This window comes from Saccoglossus kowalevskii, chromosome 15 (assembly GCF_978046115.1).
Source record: "Saccoglossus kowalevskii chromosome 15, keSacKowa6.1, whole genome shotgun sequence".
Lineage (NCBI taxonomy): Eukaryota > Metazoa > Hemichordata > Enteropneusta > Harrimaniidae > Saccoglossus > Saccoglossus kowalevskii.
Genome location: NC_140655.1, coordinates 28,693,020 through 28,717,467, shown reverse-complemented (window position 1 = coordinate 28,717,467; position 24,448 = coordinate 28,693,020). Strand labels below are relative to the sequence as shown.

Here is a 24,448-nt window from a genome sequence, read left to right as displayed (position 1 = left end):
AAAACCACAGGACTACGGAGCTGCTATTACGAATTGGACCACAGAACACAATGTACCAAAAAACAACAAGAAGTCTTTATTTGTAGGAGGCACATGTTGATGTACACATCTCGTACTGTATTACTGTCACATGTGTAACCATTTCAGACAAGCTCTAGTACATGTAGTCATGATGAAGTACCTTCAGTCAGAAACATTGCATTCAAGGTATAGCATGAACACCAGTTTCAGTACAAGTAAAGGCGGAATGTACATATCACTACTTTATGACAAAAATGGCACGTTTTGGGGTAGTCCAAAACGAGTTTTACGACAAGCCGGCGCTTTGCGACAATACGAGTCGGCAAGTTCCGGACAGAAAACCGATCTGTGGAGACTCGTCATCGGATATTTTTATTTATTTTTTTTGAGAACAGGCGAAAACTATTGCGCGCGCGAATGTCATCCATAAAATTAAGTCGGTGGGGCCTAAACTTCAAATTCATCTGACCGGCGCTAGTCGTAATAAGAACTATTGAGTTTGGTAGTATGAAACAAATAATATGATTCGGGAATAATTTAGTGTAACAAGCCCCTTTTATTTAAATTCTGTTGAGAATCTGAAAAAGATAAATTCAAATGAACAACTAAACGTCTCGTCATTGCTATATTCATTTTAATATTATTTAAAACTTCAGCGGAGATAAGTATATGCTACGGTTAATGTACATCATTCCAGCACGCCCTTCCAGGTAGCGCCTTCTAGCGACGAAAATTTCCGTTTCTGAGCCTAATCGACTGTTTCTTTTGAGAAACACAACATATCCTAGGCAATATTAATGATTTGGAAAAAGTATAACAACTGATTTGTCATGGGTGACCAATTCGACAAGTCGTGTTTCAGCTTTCGAAAAGACAATGTATTTGTGCGAGACACTGAAAGTCCGCCCTCTATTGATTCAAATGTACGTTGAATAATGATGGCGCACTTCAGAAAATAACCGAAATAGCGCTGAAACCTAATATAATTTTAATTTTATAGTCATCCGAAGCCGACTATATTGTATCGAAATCGGATTTTTTTATGGTATAGAGTCATGTTCAAAGTAACTTGATTCTGGTTTTCGTTTTGGCTTCAGTTTCGCTAAATACGGTTTTTAGCTTGGCGTTTACAAACCACTCTGACTTCACTTTAAACTTTGAGCATTTAATTGATTGTTGGTATAATACAGAGTATTCATTAAATACTGACACGAATAAATACAATATAAACGTGCATATCATGTATAATACATCTTTTATTATCTTGAATACTCTTTCTGAAATTAATTTCACAGAAAGACAACACCCCTTTTACAAATATAACAAAAAAAAGATCTGTATTACCCACAATCATTTGCGGTGTGAACTTCCGGGTATGTGTTTACTTTGCATAAAGCTTACCCCGGGACATGACCACACGTATGCATGTAAACTTTAGAATATACAAATTAAATTCAGGTAAAACTTTGTAAATATCGTTCAAATATACACACCGCAGAATGTTTGTTTTCCCAAACTCCCAATATAAACAAGTAAAAAAATGAAATAAAATAATAATAATAGGCATAGCGAGATAACAACACATAACAAACTTTTGGAGAGAAGTTCAGTGCAACTATCGTGGTTTACCTTGACACGGACTAGGTCTTATTGTTCAATTATGCAAGAAATTATTGAATTAATATGTCACGAGACACCCGATACTCACACTACAAATATTATAATTTTAGCTCACCACGGTCACATGATCTACCCTTTCCTATCACGTGATTATAAATTTTCCAAGTTTCAAAATCACTCATACTATATTGTTAAAAAATAATACCTGCCAGGACAGAAAATACAATAAGTATAGTTGACAAATGAAGAGCATTGGATTTACAGAAAGTTAAGCCAAGGCGATTCAGACATCATACTCCAGAGCACCTGCTTACATCATTGAAGTCACGAACCTCCGGCGAAGCTGAACACAGAAACAGTTTTCTTGTAATACGGATCCTTCCCTCTCTGTGAAATAAATCTTCTATAAGTGCATAATTGGAAGACGTACTTATTCCGTCTGTTGTCCGAACCTCTACCATGAACTGCCAAGCCCGACCCTCTACCCTGAACTTCTGAGCCAAGATCTCTACCATGAACTTCCAAGCCAGATCCTTTACCCTGAACTGCCAAGCCCGACCCTTTACCCTGAACTGCCAAGCCAGACCCTCTATCATGAACTGCCAAGCCGGACCCTCTGTCCTGAACTTCAAATCCCGACCCTCTAAAATGAACCACCAGGCCCGACCCTCTAACATGAACCACCAAGCCCGACCCTCTGTCATAAACTGCCAAGCCTGACCCTTTACCGTGAACTACCAAGCCGGGTCCTCTACCGTGAACTGCCAAGCCCCTCTACCCAGAACCACCAATCTCGACCTAAACTGTGAACCACCAAACCAGATCATCTACCACGAACTGGCAAACCCGATTCTTTACCATGAACCACTTAGCTTGACCCTCCATCGTGAACCACCATGCCCGGCCTTCTACCGTGACCATGTGAATGTCTTGCTACCATATAAGTGGAGTCCATAACATGCTGATGTTATTTAAACAGCAATAATGGAATACAATCCCTACTTTGAAGACGACAAATTACACATTTTGGGCTGTGACAATTTAAACAATCCATACCAAACAGGGGAGCTCCGCTCTCTTATATCTACAGCATACTAAAGGGTAATCTTCCCTGTACTTTAGTATCATACTAAGAAGTCACTTTTCTTGCTACTTCAATATTTTTCTAATGGGTCACATCTCCTTGTTGCCACTTAGAATACGTGACAGTACAGTGCATGAAGTGGACACACAATACGTCAAATAGCTAAACATAACGAGCAAGAAATATATATCCTGAAATACAATCAAGAGAGTTCCGGTGTGGCCTGGTACATCTTGATTCTATATTTCCGTAGTAATTACTGACAAGGCACATTACATACGCCTTATTCGAATTCAGGCACTATGTCCACAGGGCTCGAATAACTGTCCGTGACATAACATCTTCGAGCGTTTTATATCACTTTGGTAAATGTAATAATTAAAGCAAATATTCCAACAGAGAATGATCCATAATGCACCTGGGTCACGTGAGCGTGAATATTTCCGGTTTGGAATAAGTTGCACTTTGGCAAAGTTTTTAAACTTGTTTTTATAAAGTTGAACTTAATATATATATATATTTCATAGACCCAAATCGGGCCACAAATAACAAGTAAACTAAATTGCATTTCTCTTATTTTGAAGTCTAAGTTGAGGACTAAGTTGAGTCTGACCCCTTCAATCCTAAGTTTATAACAGGATGATGCAAAAATATCCATTGGTTAGCGTGTGAATAAATATATATAACTTTTTATTCTGAACGTGTATAATGGTCGTCGTATTGACCTATACTTGATTATGCACAAGAACGAAAGAATCCACATAATATGAACGATGGGGTGTCATCACAGGAAATAATAGAAACGTTCGTTTTCGCTTCTGGGAAAATTCGGGTTGGTTGCAGAGACACAAACAACCAAAGGTTTTCTCATACGGGGAACAACAGCCTTTAAATTGGCTGTTTTTTTGTGTTTTTTTTCACACAGGAATGGGACATGTGTCACGTGAGCGGAATGTACACTTTTAAGATTACCAAATTGCAGGGATGGTTGAATCAGAATTTTTCATGACGATTATAACAGTGGTGATTGCATGCTTATTATCATCGTTCGTTTACGTCATACTCGAATCAATACGAAGCTACTTACAAAATTGTACCCGATTGGCTACCCATTCAACCAATCAGAAAACAGGTTGTTTGTTGACAGTTTTTTTGGCGTATCACATTTTGTCCAGTATATATGCGTCGACTCAACTTCCATATTTAGCACAGCGAACCATAGCACCAAATAAATTATCTTATGGATCAGAAAAGTCAAACGCGTGGAATGGGACGCGGAAGGGCGTATTTAACTGCGTCCGGATCTGGCTTCGCTGCGGAGGCCGTAGCGCCACCAACGATCGGTTGTTTAGATATTCTCTTTGGATGTCTGACGTGGTAAATTACGCTGTCTTTGGTATTTTTGACGACCTCGACGGACTTCATGTTTGCCGGAGGGTTCCGGTACTGCGTCTCATGTGGCTGCATGTCCCGTATTGCACCCCACTGCCGGAAGAAGAGCACCAGCACCATCATCCATATCACCATGACAACAGTAAGAAAGAATATCTCTTCAGCTGTCAAGTAGCGACGTTCTTGTTTCAACTGACCGGTATCTGTAGAATAATACGAAGAGATATGAAATGCATATTTGGGAAATGTCAAATGACCGCGTCGTTAGTAAAATATGTTTTTTTTGTTAGTGGACCAATAACATGTCACAGGAAGTAAGCGTTATGTTAGTATTTGGTCTATGCAAGTATATGTTAGAGGCAAGAAACATATTCATCAGAGAACACCATTCCTTTAAATTGCGCCCTCTAGTGGTGGATCTCTTTTGTGACGTCAAAATGACGTATACGGGTAAATACAATATCATTCAAATCGACCACTGTGTTTGGTTGTGTTTTAGTTTGTTATCTAGAACAAAGTAAAATTTATTGATGGCCGACTACAGATCAAAAGGATATCGATGCGTTGAACGCCCTTCGCGATACCCATCTACGTCATAGAAGTGCTAGAGGGCACTAGAGGGCGCGTTTTATAGAAAAGGTGTATATGCTGTTTACGAAGTCATGTATTTATTATCAGTTATTATCTAATGCAGTTATCAGACACTACGCCACAGATTGTATGTGTGGTAACGTTTACATGTTGATTTCAATTTGTTTGTATTCTTTATTAAATAAAGAATATTTAGCAGTTTTGTTTAATTGTAGCTGTTTTTCTCATTTTCTCATTTTGGGTTGACTGCAATTCCCCCTATTGTGATTGACTAACCCCAACTAATATATTATGAATAATAATCATTAAAAGATGGACACATCACAAGAAACGATGCAATTCACTTAAAAACGTATCGAATTCACATTGCTAGAAGACTACGGCGCCACGCTTGCTGTTAAATTTGGACATATTAAAGAAAATTGACGTATTACATTCCGACAGGTACCAAGTTATAATCGTAAACCTTTAGTAATTGATGGGACAAGAATGCGAGTAGGATGTATCACTGAGCATTTTTATCTCCTCCGAAAATACACACTTTATTGCCTCTCGCGATGCTATAATGAGTGAATCGAACGAGCATGTTTAAAGCACGTCCAGACCGTACATGGTTACGAAATATGAAGAGGTGTTGTGCCCACGTCACATACATACAGCCATTTACACAACGCGCGATCGAAATACATGTAAACAACGTATTTTATACGCGCTGTACATGTATAAGTCGTATGGGACCCATATCTATCAGGGTGCCGTGCGGTGCGGTGCGTTAAATTGCGATTATCAAGAAGATCTAAGTTTGATGTTTTCCTGTCTTATTGTTTACCATGTAATTTCTGTGTTCAATTCATTAGGGTTTCCATTCACTGTGATGTTATTAGAAAAATGAGATCGCTCGCTCGCGGCGTCATTTAAAGTGCTACAGTTGTCGCCGGGCCCCCGTCGCACACAACTGTAGCGATTTTAGTTCACTACCCCACCAACTTCTTGAAGGGCCCTTCAGTGTTGTCCCCCAAATAACTGTTAGAAATCCCTTCCTATATAGGAAATAAATTATCACTCCTATGTGCTCGTATTCTGATCATCCTTCCCCCTCACTCGCAATATTCCAAGCAAACAGCTTGTTGTGCCGACAGATTTTCCGACTGCTTCGGTAACGTTGATTAATAAGCAGAGTCTCTACATATGCACGAAGTGATAACCGTCGCTCTTAAACTCAATAAAACAATGCAACGCGAAAAGGCTAATCACCCCGGGCCATGTCGTTATCATCTCAAGACATCACTCACGTCTTGTGAGATGTAGTTTCTGTTAGAACTGACAACCACAACGACAGACACACAGACTGTATACTTAATCAAAACGAGTGAGCTCGCTCTATTTACACTGTATGAAACTACTCAATCAAAGAATTGGTATTCAACATGTATCCTGAACGCTTTGCTGTTCACCAATGTTTGAATATTCATTCTGACCTCAGTAGATAAGGGCCACCAGTCAGAATAAATTGGCCATACTTTACCGAGGTGCCTCACAATGAATACTCCATCATACTCCCCCTACATGCAAATTTATTGGCGAGACTTTCTTGACAAGTGTATAACAAGGTGTCAGTAACAACTAAACTAAAGGCCGCGTCGACTCAATACCAGTTGAGATTCATGTGGGCACGGTATTTTGTTAGGTTACGCATGGAGTACCTTCCATGGGTTACGTTAGTAAGGCTGCAGACTCGTTCGAAATTCGTGCTCGACGACGCGCATCGTTAACGATACATATTCACCGAAATTTTTACAAAGCGTCAGTACATTTCTTGGAATTCACGCTACTACAAAGTCGAACATTTACCTGCAAACATTCAATAATAATAATAGATCAAAATGAATAATCTCTGAATTAATATCTTAATTGTTTTATAACAATCAACTGCGAACGAGGACAACAATGGCGGATAATTATGACAAGTTACCAACGTCAAGTAGCAAACCGAAATCAAACGGGGACGACGTGTGCAGACGATAACAACCGCAACTCCGTGATTTTCGGGAATCTTTGCGAATTAAAATAAAAATATGCTACAATGAACCAATGCTACAGTAGTTATAAATATATATTTTTGTTTACTCATTTGTTTTTCCAAATTACATAAACTAGTAACTTCATTTGACAAATGCTATTCTCAACGCATGTTTCCAAAACATTTATTTGTGACACATCTTGCTAGTATGTACCAATGCTTGACCACAGTTTAAAATGCTGTTTGACATTGCTTTATATGCGTTCAAAAGTGCTCATCATCTTGATGAGTAATGTTTCAATCCAATGTTTTATTATTTCTAGTAATAAAATACATCGCGCGTGTAAGAAATAAGATTACAGTTATACTTGAGCGATATCCCGCGGGAGTTCATGAACGGAGTTAACATATCCCTTAGGGTATTTAAGCATTTAGTGACCTTCAGTTTTAGTATTTATTGAGATTGTATTCTTTCTCAATTACGATCGGCAGATTTTCTCAGATCATTTTAGTAGTTACGATGAACTTGAAACCAATAATAAATATTATAAGACTAGTTCGGTGCCCAGCGAGAGAGTTTCCGTTCCAGGTTGTCCATTGTGAAAACGAGACGTGAAAACGACATTTATATTTCGCTTGCAGATCGAGACTTTTATTCAGTAGGGAAATCAAGGGTAGCGATGTAATATAGTTATGCACTTGGGATCTAATCGATGTCGCCCGAGAATAAATTACACGCAACTTATGCATTAAAACATTCATGATCACGAGAGTTCGCTAGAAGTGCCTGACATGAAAACGAGGATGAATGTTCCTTTAACGACTTAGCGCTCCAGTCACCGAGTTCAGTGGCGTGACATATTCAAAGGGATGCTATACAAAGCAACAACTGTGCCTGACTGTGTAGTGTTCGTCATTTAGAAAAATATAAATCTCCCAAAATCATTATTCTGTTGTTTTGATTACGAGCAATCATAACGATACCAACGCCGTGAACGGTCATCGTTCCACTCATTTACGTCACAGAAGTGCTAGAGGATGCTTTATTGCAGTGACATGTTTGAGGGATGAAGGAAAACGAGCATCATGCGTTGGAGAGAACTGGACTAATTTGAGTTAATGACAATAAGAGTAGTTATGACATGAAGATGCATGTTAGTATGGGCTTCTGTTACGTCTTGAACACCCCATGGTAGTAATACAAAACATAGGAACGAGGAAGACAGCAACACAGTTTATCATGCAAGACACTCTGCAAACGCCAAACTAATCTAGGATTCAATCCAGTCATGAACATATAGCTACGCATGCGTGTTACTGGTTATAATAAACATCATTGTTGTGAATCCAGGTACCACCGAGAGCAAGGAATAGCTACAATCAGCTCTAACTGTAGTAGAGATCAGTGATATTAGTTTATAACTGTAATAACCGCAACCAAACAAGTCATGCAGAGTGATATAGAATCACAGGGTCGTTGTCATGGGGTGTTCGAGCTATTAACAAGATGCAATTCTCCGTAACGCTATGAGTGCCAGGTTGAGTGTGTTGCGAATTTGTTAAAGACAACCAAAAAGGAAGGGGACAGGAATGATTTAGTAAGATGTGTTAGTCAAACAATAAACACTAAGAAGGGACTGTTAATACACAGTGCCACTCTGCTGGGAATGAGTATTTGAATATTCTTCACCTCAAACTGGAATCTGAAGAAGCACCTTCGTTTGGTCAGTTAGGCTTGTAGCCAATGTTTTTGTCGATAAAGGCGGTGGCTGGCGTCATTTTGGCCCGAACAGAGCGTACGGAGATTGCAATAGTAACCAACCACATGGACATGACGCCTAGAAGAATTATAACTTCTTCAGTTGTCATGGATCTGTTTTCGAATGGCGGTCCCCTGTTATAATCTGCAGCATAAGAGTAATCGTCCTCGGCTGCAAAAAAATAAAGGTTGTGCGGTGAGGAAAGAGTCAGTGTACAGTGTACAGTCAGTCAGTGATATTGATCGCTTCCACTAAGCGAGACACCTGTATGCACACATCTTCCGCAGACTGGGCATTCCAGTGACGTAGCTAATAGAAAGAACTGTATATAAGTGAGTGAGAAGTCAAAGGAAATTACAATGGCACACAATACGAATGGTGTATACGAGACGGGGTTGAAAATGCAGGCTCATTTGCAGTCAATGAATAAATATGAAATAAAGAAGATACTAGTGACTCAGAACTCTAAGCCGAATATCACGATAAGTCGTCTTAAGCACGCACACCAAGCAAATTGCACACAATGGTTCCAACATCCATAAAATGACAGTAAGAAGAGATTCTAACATATGTTTTGAAAGAGTAGAAACTTACATGTACTTTCTGTTGTAAATTGTCTCGTCTCACTAGGGACACTCTCTCCATCTTCACTCACAGCCCACATGTAGACTAAATACTCCGTAGAAGGGTGGAGATCCAACAGTGCGTATGACAAGAAACCCTTGTCTAAGTCTGTTATAGTTTTTGAATTCCCACCTATTTTGCTGTGTAAAAGCCCGAATGCTTTGACATCATCGTTGTTCGCATGAACATCCCATGATATGAGCGCTGAGCTGTCCAAGATGTTTGAAATGGTAATGTTATGTGGTGGTAGAACCTCTGCAACAAAGAAACAACAATTGCATTGTTAGTTCGAATATATGTAACCGAATAATTGTCATTAAAGGAATAAATTGATTCAATCGAATAGATCGAACAAACGGACATGTAATACCATTGATAACTGTGATGAATTGAGCTGGCACGCAAACCCAATTTAATATAATAACATGCATATGCAGTTCCATCCTGAAAGCTCTCGAATAGCATGGACAGCTCTGTCAAGCCAGGCAAATCATCAAATGAATGAGATATACAGAAAGTAATTCCGTATACTATTATGCAGTGTCCCTACCCTATATACTTATCATGCATAGGAAGGTTCTCCAGTTGCAGAAGACTTTGTTTAAGCATAATCAGACATTTCCAATTAATGTAATGTTAACAAGTATATAATTGACAATTGTATTGGGACGGCTGTACATAGCTGTGACGCAAACTACTTTATGATGGCCCTGTAATTGCCTGTGAATTAGGTGCAAACAGTGAAAGACGATCGTGGGGGATAAAGGGTCACTAATGCACCATAATGGATTATAGCATGTAGACGTCATCATCATTTGTGGCTGATAGTGTAGTTTATCTCACAAGGACACGGACAATTAAGGCCTTCTTAGAAGCAGACATGAGCCACGTAGTAAGTGATAGTTGAAAGACGTTGATGTACCCTTTAGAGTTATAAAGGCGTGGTCAAGAAAATAGAAGTATTTGATAAGAGATGCTCGATGAGAATACAGCTGGGCTTTGCGGAAGGCTATCGAAGAAGAATTTTAGAGTGTGATACAGAAAGATATATCAAAGGAAGAAAAACTAAACTGACAAAAGACGTGATGTCCGCGATTCAACTAGTCAGATGATATGAGGAAGTGGACTTTACTCAGCGAAAGTTACATACAATAGAAGAAGATAAGACCGACTGCTGGTCCATGATGGCCAATCTCATGCAAATCTGAATCAAAGGGTAAAACACTGACAATCTTCCACACTGTTTAATCAGTACATTACTAATCTCCGCATTTTCCTTTTAGTACATTTGACTTCTTATTTAGAGTGCACACAGTGATTTTGTAATGCATGCTACTAAACCTCGTACCTATTTAATCAGTTTTACTGTATGCTCTTGAATGTGTAATGTACATTAATCATGACCCCTTGTCGCTTTTATGTCTGTAACATAGACTACAGTGTCTACACTATCATCTAGGAGAGTGGATCATCATTCAACCCAATCTCCACTTCAGTGAAGACATTCTCGACAATTTTGTATTCAAGTTATCGGATGAGCGGCAATGGACGAGTCGTGTTCTAAACACTTCTGAAAATGCATATTGAGTAGTTGGTCTGACTGTGGTTGCTCAGAAGGGATAACCTCTACAATGTTCTGTGTCATTGTTATTGACCGATTGGATGGACATGCTGCCAGGTTGACACCCCTAAGATGGGTTTAATGCTTTTCTAGCGAAATGACACCGATGGTTTGAATTACAACACGGCAACCTGTATACATCCACTGAATTTGTAACAATTTGGTTAGAGTTGTAACGCGATTTATGTCTACAAACATGTGTAGCTGGTGTGCCCTCTATGCCCTTATGACGCATCATTGACGCACAAAGATTTGACGTGGCGCAACTAGTTTTGCAGATTCACTTGTGCCTCATTGGTGCAACGGAAAATCATACATTGTCACGGGGATCTTGAATAAACACCTTAGTGATGGAATTTTTGTGAACAAATACGTGTAAAAACTAAGAAAATTAGGGCTATAACATTTTTATTATTACCTCAATTCATCTATACAGCATTTATTTATTTTGAAGATTTAATTTTGAATTTCATGGGAAAAATCAGTTTTTTGTATAATAATGAGGAAGTTTAGACGTAGACTCCAGATACATTAGTCTATTTCTGGCAATTGCAAATACAAGTAAACACATAAACATGTACTGCAGATATCTTGTATTCTGTGGATGAGAGATGGCTTAACTGTTATTTGCTCAGGCTGATATAAACGTTCATGAAGTCGAAATTAAGTTGTTGTAACGTTTATTTCTACACATTATCTGAATAAACATTATTCACACTATAGCAATATGACCTATGGGTATATAAAGAGCATGTCAAAAAAACAAATGTTTTCACCAGCTCTAACTGTATATAATGACCGCGAAGAAAAACTAATTTTTTCACCAAGAAAAACTAATTTTCCCGATTTTTGTACTTTTGCAGACTTTGTTACAGTCCTGACATATTTGCACAAAGAAATAATGTACGAGTACTACATCTAGAAATAAAAAAAAAACTGGAAGTAATCGACAATATTTACTTTACAACACCCATAGCTATCTCGGCAGTTTTCACTGCAATGCAAACGTAACCAATTTCCATTCAATGTCTCATGATGGTTGCACATGTACGGATCAGCGACTTCGGTAACAAATCGAAGTGCACACCCGCATTCAATAATAAACAATGAGTTGTGGGATTGTAATCACCGTTACTACAAATTAACACATCACTCCGGAGATTACGTCAGGCGAACCAGTACGTGTAAATATAATCGCAGCGCGTCTTGGGATCTGATTTTAATCAAGCGATTCAAAAAGAGTTGATTATATACTGTGATACGTATAACATGTCGGAAAATTGCTTACTTTGCACACGGTGTTGTATCAATCATAGTTGCGGAAATTTAAAGCGCGCGTCGAAAGAAATCGCGGCATTTTTCCCCAACCTAATCAACTTGTTGTCAGCGCCGGGTGCCCATACATTATTTATACACCCATCCATGGTTTGTACCTTGTTTGTGATTGTTGATGATACATGTATAACAATTACGCTCTGACCTGAAACTCGCAATTTGTTATTAGACAGTGTCATATTACCTGTTATTGAGGAAACGAATTAGGCGTCAATGACTGGGACTAGTCGATCATACAATTTCATTTCAGGGACAAGGCGCTAATCAAATGTCCGTTACTCTTAGCAGATGCCATCTATAATCTAATGTGATTCGTCGGATGCACGGATCTGTAATTTCCACTTCCGGAATGAAAATCGTTGTCTAAGACACAAAAATATGACTGTGACGTCATGTTATGTGCAGGTCAATTAATGTGCGTGCAGGTGAAAATATCAGCGTCAAATGATCACAAATTGCATTCATGTACAAGTTAAATGATTGGTTGGTGTAATGCTAGGCATCTCTCAACGTCCAATCACAACGTCTTTTACAAGAAGATTAGGGAACAAATAGTAAGTTTTGAAAGTTTGCCAGCTCATATGTGTGAGTGTGTTATTGCCATGTTTACCTACAACTTACAATTGGACCTGTTTATAGACAAGAATGGAGGAGGGTGTCTCTCGGCGTGTGCGCTTGATGGTATCGAACCTTTTGTTCTTGTGGCAGTGATTGGACGTATTACATTCCAACCGGGGCAATTGACTGTCATTGACGACTGCGCGGGCATTGCGTTCATCAATTTGTCTATGTTACCAGTAAACTACTACTACTTCGACATTTAAAATATACACGAATAATGATACCATAGTCAAGACAACCTTGTTATCAACGCATAAGCCGTGTGTCATTGCCATTGTACGATGTACTTCATAATTACATACACAATTCACTCCCGTGATACACAAATAAATTACATCATCAACAGTATTGGAACACAAAAAATGATGACATCATCAACTAAAAAGAAATCTTATTTTCTTCGTTTACAAGTTATCCTATGCACCATGGGTGAACCGTTGCCTATATGCGGTCTTTTACGTTACAATCATATATAGACAACATTTGAAGGTTCAATCACCTAGTCATAGACTTTACATTTAAACACGATTCGTATATCTTCTCGCCCCGTCTCACTAACCACCCGAATGAGTTATCACTTTCGATTGCTACGTTCATTTAATTTTAATATAACTGATTACGATTAAATGAAGCACGCCCCCTAGTGATTCGACCGATAACAGCTCGATTATATCAACGAGTCAGCTGCCACGACCAACCGGGTCAGACTATTAGAAACCCGGGGTGGCAGAATTGAGAAAAAAATGCAAGGAAAAAATCATAAAAAAAAACCAGCACGCAAATTCATCGTGAAACAATAGACCCTCCTGGAGGGTCTATGGTGAAACTAACAAATTAGCACAAAAACAGGTAAAGAAAAAAACAACATATTTTGCACAGCCTGTTCTGATATCGCTCCCTATGGTTTGTGCAATTGACCGACGGATGTGACAATTGAATGATTTGTTGCCCGATTATAAGAAGTCAATTGGAATGGAATGTTTTATATTACTGGAGCGATTAAAAAGGCAATGTGGGTAATTTCAAGATTGTTTGTGCATGCTTCAATAATTAATTGGATATGGTACATGGTATTACTTACAGGTCTTTGAATTGAATGTGTTGTTTCGGTAAAAATACATAGACGTTAGATTAAATAATTATTTATTTATTTATTTATTTATTCATTTATTCTGGCCATCGTCAACGGTTTTCATAGCTTGTATCAGAGGCAAATAACATCACAGTTTTCGATATACGAACATCGCTTCTTACTGTCAAGAAGTGATTAAACAGAACGACGTACAAATAAACCAATCCATGCTGTGTGGCTGTGAGACGGACGTGACTAGTTTATTTTTCCCCGAAATCAATACACATTACAATGAATTATTTAACGAAACGGTATCATCCGGAAATCGAGAGAGGGTAAATAAACGTGTTTGGCAAGTTATTGAAACATTTCGACAGTGACTTCAAGCGGAGATTAATTTCTAAGGTTTTTCGATTCATGACACTGTTCTTACTTACTAGTTACGAATAAAAAATAAAAGGAGACGTTTAGACTGCCTTTTAGTACCGGCATTATTTTGAGTTCGACATTAATTAAAATCACTAAAAAAAAAAAAAACGTTATCGTCTACACGAAATACCTATGTTCCCGTTCATTTGGGAATAGTCTAAAAAATACAATTAATATCAAAGAAAGCTTAGTAAAAACTCCCGTAAAGTAGGAAGTAATAATAAGGAATACTGTATTTACTATATATTTACAGTCAACATACGTGCTTCTAATAGAGTAAATACAACATTAAAAATATAAATGCAAGTAATGATCAGAATGGCTGTGGTTTAACAATTATAATCATTGAAATAATGACCATCTTTAATGACTTGATATTTTGGTCATATATCTTGTCTGACAACAAAACTATAACACTATACATGTCCCTCTCTGCAACAGTACTTAAGGTATTACAGTTATGCATATGATTGAGGTCACATGACCATATATAGTCATCTGAAACATTAGTCATATCACATTGATCTCAACTAAAAATAATCAGGGAAGTGCATTATCCCAAAAAACTTGTACCATGTTTCATTAGTACCTGTTGAAAGGTATTTGAGAAACAAGTAAAAATGCTTAATATTGGCTAATTAATATGTAGATTAGGTCATTAACACGCACAACATTTCAACCAAAAACTAATCAGGTCTGCGAAATATCTCAGGATATCTATTTGTGTACCAAGTTGCATTGAAATCTATTGAATAGTACATGAGAAACAAGTGAAAATGCTTAAATTTGGGTAATTATTATGCAAATTTGGTAATTATTATGAATGTATATAAACTGAAAGCATAGGGCATCTATGTACCAAGTGTCATTGAAATGTAATGATTAGTACTTGAAATATCAGTACAAAAAAAAGTTTAAAAAAATACTAATTATGTAAATTAGGTAACTAATATGCATGGATATTAACCCAGGTCTGTGCACTGTTCTATGATATCTATGTACCAAGTTTCATTGAAAAGTGATGATTAGTACTTGAGATATCATTAGAAAAGCTGAAAATTGACAAATCATTATGCAAATTAGGTAATTAATATGCACGGTTTAAACCAAAACCTACAATCAAATCTGCCTATTATCCCAGAGCATCTATGCATCAAGTTTCATAAAAAAACCAACGTATGGTTCTTGACACACACACCGATACACATATACAGACGCACTAACTACAAAGCCAATGGTTTGTTAAGGAATAACACTAATATTGTTACACGCTTTTAATGTAAAAACGGTTTAAGATCATTCTGGCCGATGTGGTAATTCAAAGAGTCTTTATTTGAGGTCTCTCGAAATATCAAATCGCAGACACGTTTAAAGAGTGGATTCTACACTATTCGTGTTACTATGTTTTTGGGTTAGGAGGGCTCGTCCTGTAAAACTGGTTGATGCATGATGAAATTGTACCTCGTTTAACATTTTATGGTCTTGTCATAATTGGAATCCCAGTTTTCTATAGGCAGGGTTCAACAGTGTAACTGAATTGAAAGGTGGGGCAAAATAAATACGAAAAGAGTGCATTTCATTTTCCAAGCAAAGCGCCCTCACAGGTGGGGGACGTATGTCACTGATTACCATGGAACAAACCATGGAGTCAGCTGAGTGGCCATGCTGGAGTAAACTAGGTAAACACAAGTTAAACTGAGTAACAATAGAGTCAGAGAATAACTTTGTAGTCAATTACCAGTCAGTAACCATGGAGTCAGCTAAGTAACAACTGAGTCAGCTGAGTAACCATGGAGTCAGTTGAGTGACCATGCAGTCAGTTGAGTAACCATGGTGTCAGCCGAGTAACCATGGAGTCAATTGGATAACCATATATATAACTGAGTAACGAGAGAATCAACCGAGAAACCATGGAAACAAGGAGACCATGGAATTATTTGAGTAAGCATAATAGAGTCAGCTGAGTAATTAAACTATCATGTGTTAATTTCGAAATATTTTATCACCAGCAACTATTACATCGAAACACCTACTGTCGATGTTAGTTATGCGTTAATAGTTGTTTTAAATTATATTTCAAGAAATAACCGGTTCGACATTATATAATCTCATGAGCGCAAATAATCACGTGATCTGTCCACGATCAGATTCCTTCGGGAATTGCCGCAATCCATTCGATATTTTAAATGTCCGTTATCATGAAGGTAACAGATTATGAGATTGCTATCTGGGAAAACGCAATGCAAAAGATTACGTAATGTTTTTTAATAGACGATACAAGTATCAATTACCCAGTAAACTGTCTTTTTTTTTGGAAAGAAATACAAATAATAAAAGCAATGTATGTGATACATTGGTACCAGACATCGATAGTTCATGCGCACATAATACGTACGATTACTGATACACCGAAAAGCCGGCAAGCCTATTTGACCATTTTGAAAGAACGTACTACATCTTACCAATATGTATTAGAAATCTGTATTTTGAAAGCACGTACTACATCTCACCAATCTGTATTAGACGCGCTGTGCGGATAACCCAAGCGACCCAGTCCATCACACACGGTGCCTACTCAGCTGACTGAGTGTCCCTACTTGGAAGATTAAAGCGACAGCAATAAAGTCAATCATATTAATTCATTAAACGGAAATTCCAATACATTTATAGAAGTGCGCGACGGAGTCAAACCGTGGTCACCATGGCAACTGATAGTTGCGCTATTAAGTCGCTTTGCGGCGATTTCCGCTGCTCACATGAATCACACCAGGCAGACAATCAACCTGTGATCTAAAACACACTAGAGGATTGGATTGACAGTATATTCATGTCATCCACCACCTGATGAGTTCGATTTCATTAAGTGTGGCTGTGTTGGTCAGGTCCCAGATGCCCCCTGTTCCTGCAACCGACATGTGATGGATAGGAAAGTGTAACACTGTGACAAGTTGGCAAGGGTCGAGTAAGTGATATGTTCTGTTTAGAATGATTCTTCACTGAGATAGGGCAAAGGTGTCCATCGATGTATGTGTGCATACATATCCAGTGATTGCGCGTTTTCAGACACTTCGATCCAAATTCCAACAGTGAACAAAAAAGAACGATAGTATATATTATGGGAGAGAACAATATTAGATTCAATATTAATATACAACTTTTTTTTCAGCTCATGTTATCGAAAAATATTTCTAGATATGAAGAAATAATATCACCATAAAAACCAGTGCAAAAATGCAAATTTTGCCAATTTTTCGGATCTTTGTTTTTTAACCTATTGTCTGGTGACCCTAGTTGTTTTCATTTGCGTAACTTAAAGGGCGGTGGTCGTCGGGCAGCGCATGTTCCAAATTTCAAAGTACGTCGCTGTGAGTCCCACATGACGTGGCGCGACAACCAACGCTTTTTAATGATATTAACGCATAGTATTGACAACATGACGAAGATGACATGTAACGTTCAATTCGACGCGAGCTTCCTTATGTACACAAGTTTTTTGCGAATCAAATTTGAAGTCGCCGAATTTATACACAACATGCGGAAGAGGAAATGATTGGAAGGTGTATATCTAGCGGCTTCTTACTTCTGCCTCGAACATTCGGCTTCCTAATGTGAATACGAATTTGAAAATACGAATACGAAAATAAGTCTAGAATAATTTGACATACATGTTGTAATAACGTCGGGTAAAGCAATAATGAATTAAATTCAGATATTTAAATTATTAAATGCGGTTTACGTCAACATGCCATTCATTTGTAACACAAATGAGTTCGTTAATATTACAAGCCACTCTTCAGTTTGGCGACGCCTCTGCCATGATTGACGGACATGTACAGACGTACGATTACCCTGACTCCCCTTAAGGTTGTAACTGACAGTCGTGGATCAGACGTAGTCAGATTTGGGTTGTGGATTCGGCGACTCCTTGTCCCGACACAGATGGATTAATAACGCAATCCGAAATGTTGCGTATTAGGTAATTTTCTGGCATTGTTTATTGGATGAGTTGGAGTGATTGACCCTGTCATGAACAAGTTAGCGGAGGCAAACCGTAGATGGGGAATTGTAGGAAATCCACGATAGCCATACTCTCAGAGTCCAAATATCATTGCCCTTATGGACTATAAAAGAAACTTTGCAACTACTTTAAATACCTTAGAAAGTATTTAGTAATCAAGATCTTACTCGATAGTTATTTAAATCAACTGGGTGCTATGGTTACGCGCCCATTATCGGGTTTCAGTCAAGTATGCCACTCACGGGACTGGAGGGGGCGGGGGGGGGGGTTACTCACTACGAAAGATGCTTCTACAAATTGACCAATCAGAAACAAACTCAGCAGTTCGTGGGTTTAGGAAGATCATTCATTAATATTCATTAAACATAGTTGAACTCTGGTGACCTTGCCCTTTGTTATATAATTCCCTTTATCATAGTTTGTTTCAATATAAATATGCATTGTCATAATTAATTTTGAATACAAACAAGTTTTGGGGTTGAACCAACAGTGGGGAATCAGTCTACCAAATGTCCTTAAAATATTTAATTATGTTACAAAAACATTGGTGCCTTATTTGTTTAATTATTTTAAGGTACATAATTTCCAGCTTTATTCAAAGTAATTCAGATATTTTAGTATAAAAACAAATTTCTCATTGCAAAAAAAAGTGCTGCATTTAGATGTGAATAGATTCATAAAACATGCAAGATAACAGAAAATTTTAGTTGGCTTTAGTCCAAGTATTTTGTACAGGTGTCTGTCAAAAATTAATGATTCACTGAGACAAATATTGTGTGACTACTGTACTATATGAAAACTAAAAAAAAAAAAAACCTTTATGAATAGCTATCATGTTGCAAGCTCTGCTTTGTATGCAAATCAACTTAAATAGTTAGTTGGTGTCCAGTGGAGGGAGAAGTCAACAGTACTGTTGCCTCCTGAGAATCTACATCTTCAAACACTGCAATCTTTGAAGTGCGTTTTTAAACTAGTATTATAAAAACTCTATCATTCTGTTCTAATAGCTAAACATATTCCTGTGAGTTTTCATTTGTCGAATGAACTGTTTGTCAAATACAGAATACATATAGTTTAGAATAATTTTCTTTTTAAAATGTGGATGAAATGTTTTGCTTTTAATGTATTTTTTATGTATTGTTTTTGATTTGATAACTTTGAACTAAACAGATTTTCTATTAGCTTCAGATCTTGATCAAAGTTAGGCACCCAGTTCATAGGAGTGTTTATATTGATTTTCTGACATCTTGTTTTCTGTAAAGATTTTTTTGGCAGGTTTGCAAATGTGTATCAGACTGTGCAATCTCTCCATGAGTTGGTTTTGAAACCCAGTATGGGATTCTGAGATACATTACCAAGGATATTATTACAAGATAAATCATTTGCTTCATTGAACACATACAACAATGCATATTTCCACTGAGATCAGTGACCTTTGATGTGTATCACCAGTGATCAGTCAAGTAGAAACAGTCAAAATATTTTATCAGATTTTCTCAATTTTTGCATGATATTTTCATACAGGACATCTGTTGTTCAAACTCAGGGAAGACTTTATACTGATGAATAAGGTGACCAAGTTTGCTAAAGTTTGGAATAGAATTAGTTATTATGCACACAATAACAATTATTAACGACGACGACGACGACAACAACGACAACAACGACAGACAAAATTTTTCCCTTAATATACCTTTCCCTTCCATCTTTGATGGTACGGGCAAGGTAACAAAATGATAGTCAGGTATTGCTATAAACTAAAATATGTAGCAAAATGGGAACAAACTAGTAAAGTAGGCAATTTATTTTATTAATTATGAGATAATTGGAAACAAATAATTATTTGAATGAGAAAAATAATAATATATACATCACATAAGTTATCAAATAGAAAAAGAATATATAGCATTGTGGAAAAGCGAAATAGTGGAAAATCTAAATCCGGGGAAAAATAAACAAAGAACTAAAGTAAATTTAAAAAAAAAAAATTAAAAAATGGCAAAGTTCTTATATATTCTGGGTAACACACATAAAGAACTTGCAGTCTATATTAACGAAAGTGGCATTTTCCGAAATAGTTTCATCTATATCTGTAACATTCCTTTTTTTCAAATCGTAATTTATTTTAGAATAACATTTTACCGTTCTATTCAAAATGGATATTGTCAATAAAGTTATTATTTAATAAATGCCATACGGTGTGCAATATCAAACCAATTGGACTTGTGGAAGAAGTCGAAAATATAGCTTTTTACCAAAAATGACATAAATATTCATCATAAATAAAGAATTATAGATATCATCATGAAATAAAAAAAATCTGAGAGAGGTCTACCCAAGGTACATATACACCAAGGATCAAAGCATCCAGACTTGTAGATTTCAAGGAGAAGTCGAAAAAGTAAAATATTGACACGGACGACGGACGACGACGGACAATCACTCATATGATGAGCTCCGCTCGACAAAGTCGACAGCGGAGCTAAAAAAAAGAATTGACACGGGACAATGGACGATCGCCTATACCAACAGCTCAGCCTATCATCTTTGAGGGGGACTTCAAAATTTGGCCCTGATGTCTTACATTCGGGATATAAATGCGTATTATAGTTGGATCAAGAAATTGTTTTTACTGGATTCCCCAGAAAGTTTTGCAGTAAAAGTAACATTGCCATACTGTGCGTATTTTTTCCAATACTCCATCTTCTTGACGTATCCTAGAGCGGTCTATTTGGCAGTACTGAAAGGCGAGCTTTAGAAAAACAAACGACAATGCAATTAATTATCGCTTTAAGGGGTGCACATTACGGAAAGCTAAATAATCTTAGAGTTTTCCCAAAGGATAATTCTAAGTTGAGGGAAACGTGGATAGCCCCAGGGACGTTATCTTTAAAAGGCTTTTCGAGAAAAGTACTTATTTCAGAGTGTTCACTTAATACACTTCGCACGAAGGTACAGAGATATTCTAGTTACCCCTGTATTGCACGCGAATTGATAATATACAATGTGCCAAGGGGAGAGTTTCAGTATACGCGCGAACTGTGCGACTCTCGTGAATCACGTGATTTTAGTGCGAGAGTTCAACGAGTGTTCAATCGCATGATGGCCAATGCCTTTCATTAATGTCCTAATTTTCAACTTTTTCAATCATTGATAAATGAGAGTAAGTGTCTTTCGGAAGAGCATTTATCGACTAGAACACTTACGTTTTACAAAAAAAAAAATGAGAAGACGGCGCAAGAATAACGTAAACGTAATCGAAAAACATTTTCACTGTATTTATTCAAGAAAGAACGTCATTTAAAGGATTTTCTGTGGCATTCCCATGTCACCTGCATTTGTCATTTATATTGGCACGCTGTGTGAATACATAATTGCAAAAAAACAAACAAAAAAAAACGAAGAAAATTTAAAAATGAAGGAACAACAGTCATCACGAAATAATAGATAATATCCATTAGGCTAAACAAATGAAAATAATCCTAATTCACATCTACGTGCCATTACGTCTGCATATGACATGTGGGGCGATTAAAGGTTACGACATTGTTGACTAATGAGAATGACGTGATCGAAATTATTTGTCTTACCTATGACGTAGGACAGCATAGTGTACCCGTTTCTAGTACACGTTGGCTGAACGCCAAGGGCGCTACGTGAAGGTTAAAAGCGCGAAGCTAGAGTGTCTTCATAATCATGTATAAAAAGCGTTTCGTTTTATAGCCACATTTTAATAAGACAAAAAGTAGTAACACTTTTTCAATTTAGTCTCTGTTTATGTGCGTTGTTTGACGACCGCCGGTAGTGAGGTTTCCCTGACACTTTTTTTTAATGGAATCTATAGGAAACAGAAATTGGTTTGGTTTAAGCGTCCAGCCATGTCAGAAATTATCGTTCTTCCTACGTGCTGACTGGGAACGCTTGTCGTATACGCGCGTAAGAGTGCTGCATTGGAATCTGCGTCAACTGCCTTTCACCATAATTCCATCAAAGCGCGTGAAATTAGAAAACACTGCCGTCAAAATAAGACATGGCGATAAATTATAAACACAGAGACACTATTAACAACTTGCATATTACGCGCGTCTCCAGACTCGCGCGTACATGCAATTTACACGCTGTTCTGTCCACGGGTGTATCACACACTTATTTTTGGAACAAGCAGCTGATAAAAAAAAGAAGTCACGTTAATTAATATATTATTGAGGTATTTCAATTATTTATAAGAAGAGTAAAATATGTGGATGAATTCTCACAGTGTGCATGTAAATAAGCTTATTCTTAAAGAGAGTGCATGAAACGTGATTTACTAGACAACTTAATGGTGTAATTGTCTCGAGTCGCTAAGACCATCGTGTATAATTCGCGAACATGTTTAATAGGTCACATTTCATGGCACTGATATATATAACAGCAAATTAATGACACCAATTCGTGTACAATCCTCTCAAATTCTGGCAAATACTAAAAAAAAACGCTGAATCGTAGATCCAATAGAAAGAATTTTGTATTGCGTATTTCTTGCAGTACTAGAATACGTAAATGTTGGTAACTCAGCTGTGAATTGATACGGGTGGTGGTTCGTCAATGTCATGTCGAACCATGACCGTGACAGAAAGAAACATGTGCGTCAGGTATGGCCCCAGGTCAGTTCATATATAGACGTACACACTTGAAGATATACATCACGGTCAATATCATAATATTTAAACTACACGAACAATGCATACAATCAAACTACACGAACAATACATACAATCAAACTACACGAACAATACATACAACCACAGTCCAAGGAACTGTGACACAATTCAATACGATATAGCGCATTGAACTTCAAACATTACATGGTATCCTCACGCACACAGCGTAAACTAGCAAGATCGATAATTTAGCTGATATGCCACCGACCTAACTTCATTGGGTAAACATGTCGGAGTTCGTAATATACATTGGTATTTGATTAATACTACTATTCTCATTTGTATGTCATTTCGCTATAGTTACTTCGTTTCATAAATTCGTATATATGAAGGATTCTTCTGAAAACGCTCGGCCATTGAGAACCATGTAATTTCGGCCAATTACAGCTAATTTACTCGTACTGTTCACCAATCATATTTTTCCAGCGCACTTTAATAATCTGTATTTACCGCCTTTATATGTTTTCTTTCGCATTCGCAAAGCATATATATATGTATAATTCTAGTTTCGGAGATTCGATTATTTTGCCCACTGGTTACTATGCCAGTTGAAACCATTCCGTGTTTTTGTGTATGTAAATTGACTCATAGATATTCATTCATGCGTTCTTTTTACTTATACAATGCACAGTGCGCCCTCTTCAAACACGAATGGCAATCTCATCTGAAAAACATGGCGAAACGAAACGTTGATGACCTTTCCCTTGCATCAGGTAGTTAATCATATATAATTCCACTACGTGTTGTTAATCAATGTCATACACGGTTCATTGATTAAATCATAGTTATTTTGGCGTCCAACAATTAAATATTACAAATATTTCTGACATATATTAAAGCGGGAGGCTCGTCACCTGCGCACGCGCTGAAATTTAGTTCTAAGCGATGATAACAACACACGCTAAGAACGCAAAAGCTCATGGGTAGACGCTTGTTTGTAAGCAATGACACGCTATGCCCACCTGACTGCGTAGGTGACGACTCTCCCCCTTACGCGAATATCGATGGGAAATATCTAACCACGTTCTTCAGTTGTCACTGCGCTTCCTTGACGTGTATTCCTGTGTATAATACAGTGTTGAGGGTCCTATCCCCAGCGTCGTTTACGAAATTTAAGTAGGACATAGAAACTAGTGATGATAAATTGTTCCACCGACCCGGGATTCCGACCAAAGGTACATGACTAAGTGACGAAATTTGATAAATCTTCAAATTTTATTCTCTGTAAACAAGTGTACTACTGTAATAACGCCATACCTATTCAGACTAATAGCATTAGCCAGAAATTATTAATAATTAAAACATTATTGGTTATCGGTTGACGACTACGCAACACTACGACGTGAATGGCCAATATACGTCACAGATGCAAATCGCCACTAGAGGGCGCGAAGAGAAGTGATTCGCCACTAGAGGGCGCGATTTAAAACTATGGCCGACCAATATCTATCAATAAATAGTAACGTACATGCACTAATTAGAACAGTCGTGGCAAGGGCACTCCAAATATGAAGTGTTATTCACGTGTTAATCAAGT

The 24,448-nt window shown here is 37.5% G+C and overlaps 1 protein-coding gene across 2 annotated transcripts in view; it reads right to left on the bottom strand.

Moving 5' to 3' along the window:
• Positions 1 to 1,259: 1,259 nt before the first annotated feature.
• Positions 1,260 to 24,448, bottom strand: part of LOC102801133 (fibronectin type III domain-containing protein 5b-like) — a 68,866-nt gene continuing 45,677 nt past the window's right edge. The window contains exons 2-4 of one of the 2 annotated variants that reach the window (XM_085490678.1): positions 9,083 to 9,367; positions 8,419 to 8,659; positions 4,182 to 4,320 (exon numbers count right to left, since the gene is read on the bottom strand). In XM_085490678.1, coding sequence (XP_085346804.1) covers positions 8,454 to 8,659; positions 9,083 to 9,367 — 491 coding nt within the window. In that variant the 3' untranslated portion in view covers positions 4,182 to 4,320; positions 8,419 to 8,453. Of the gene's footprint in view, positions 4,321 to 8,418; positions 8,660 to 9,082; positions 9,368 to 24,448 lie in introns of both variants that reach the window. The other variant, XM_085490677.1, reaches the window with a different exon arrangement.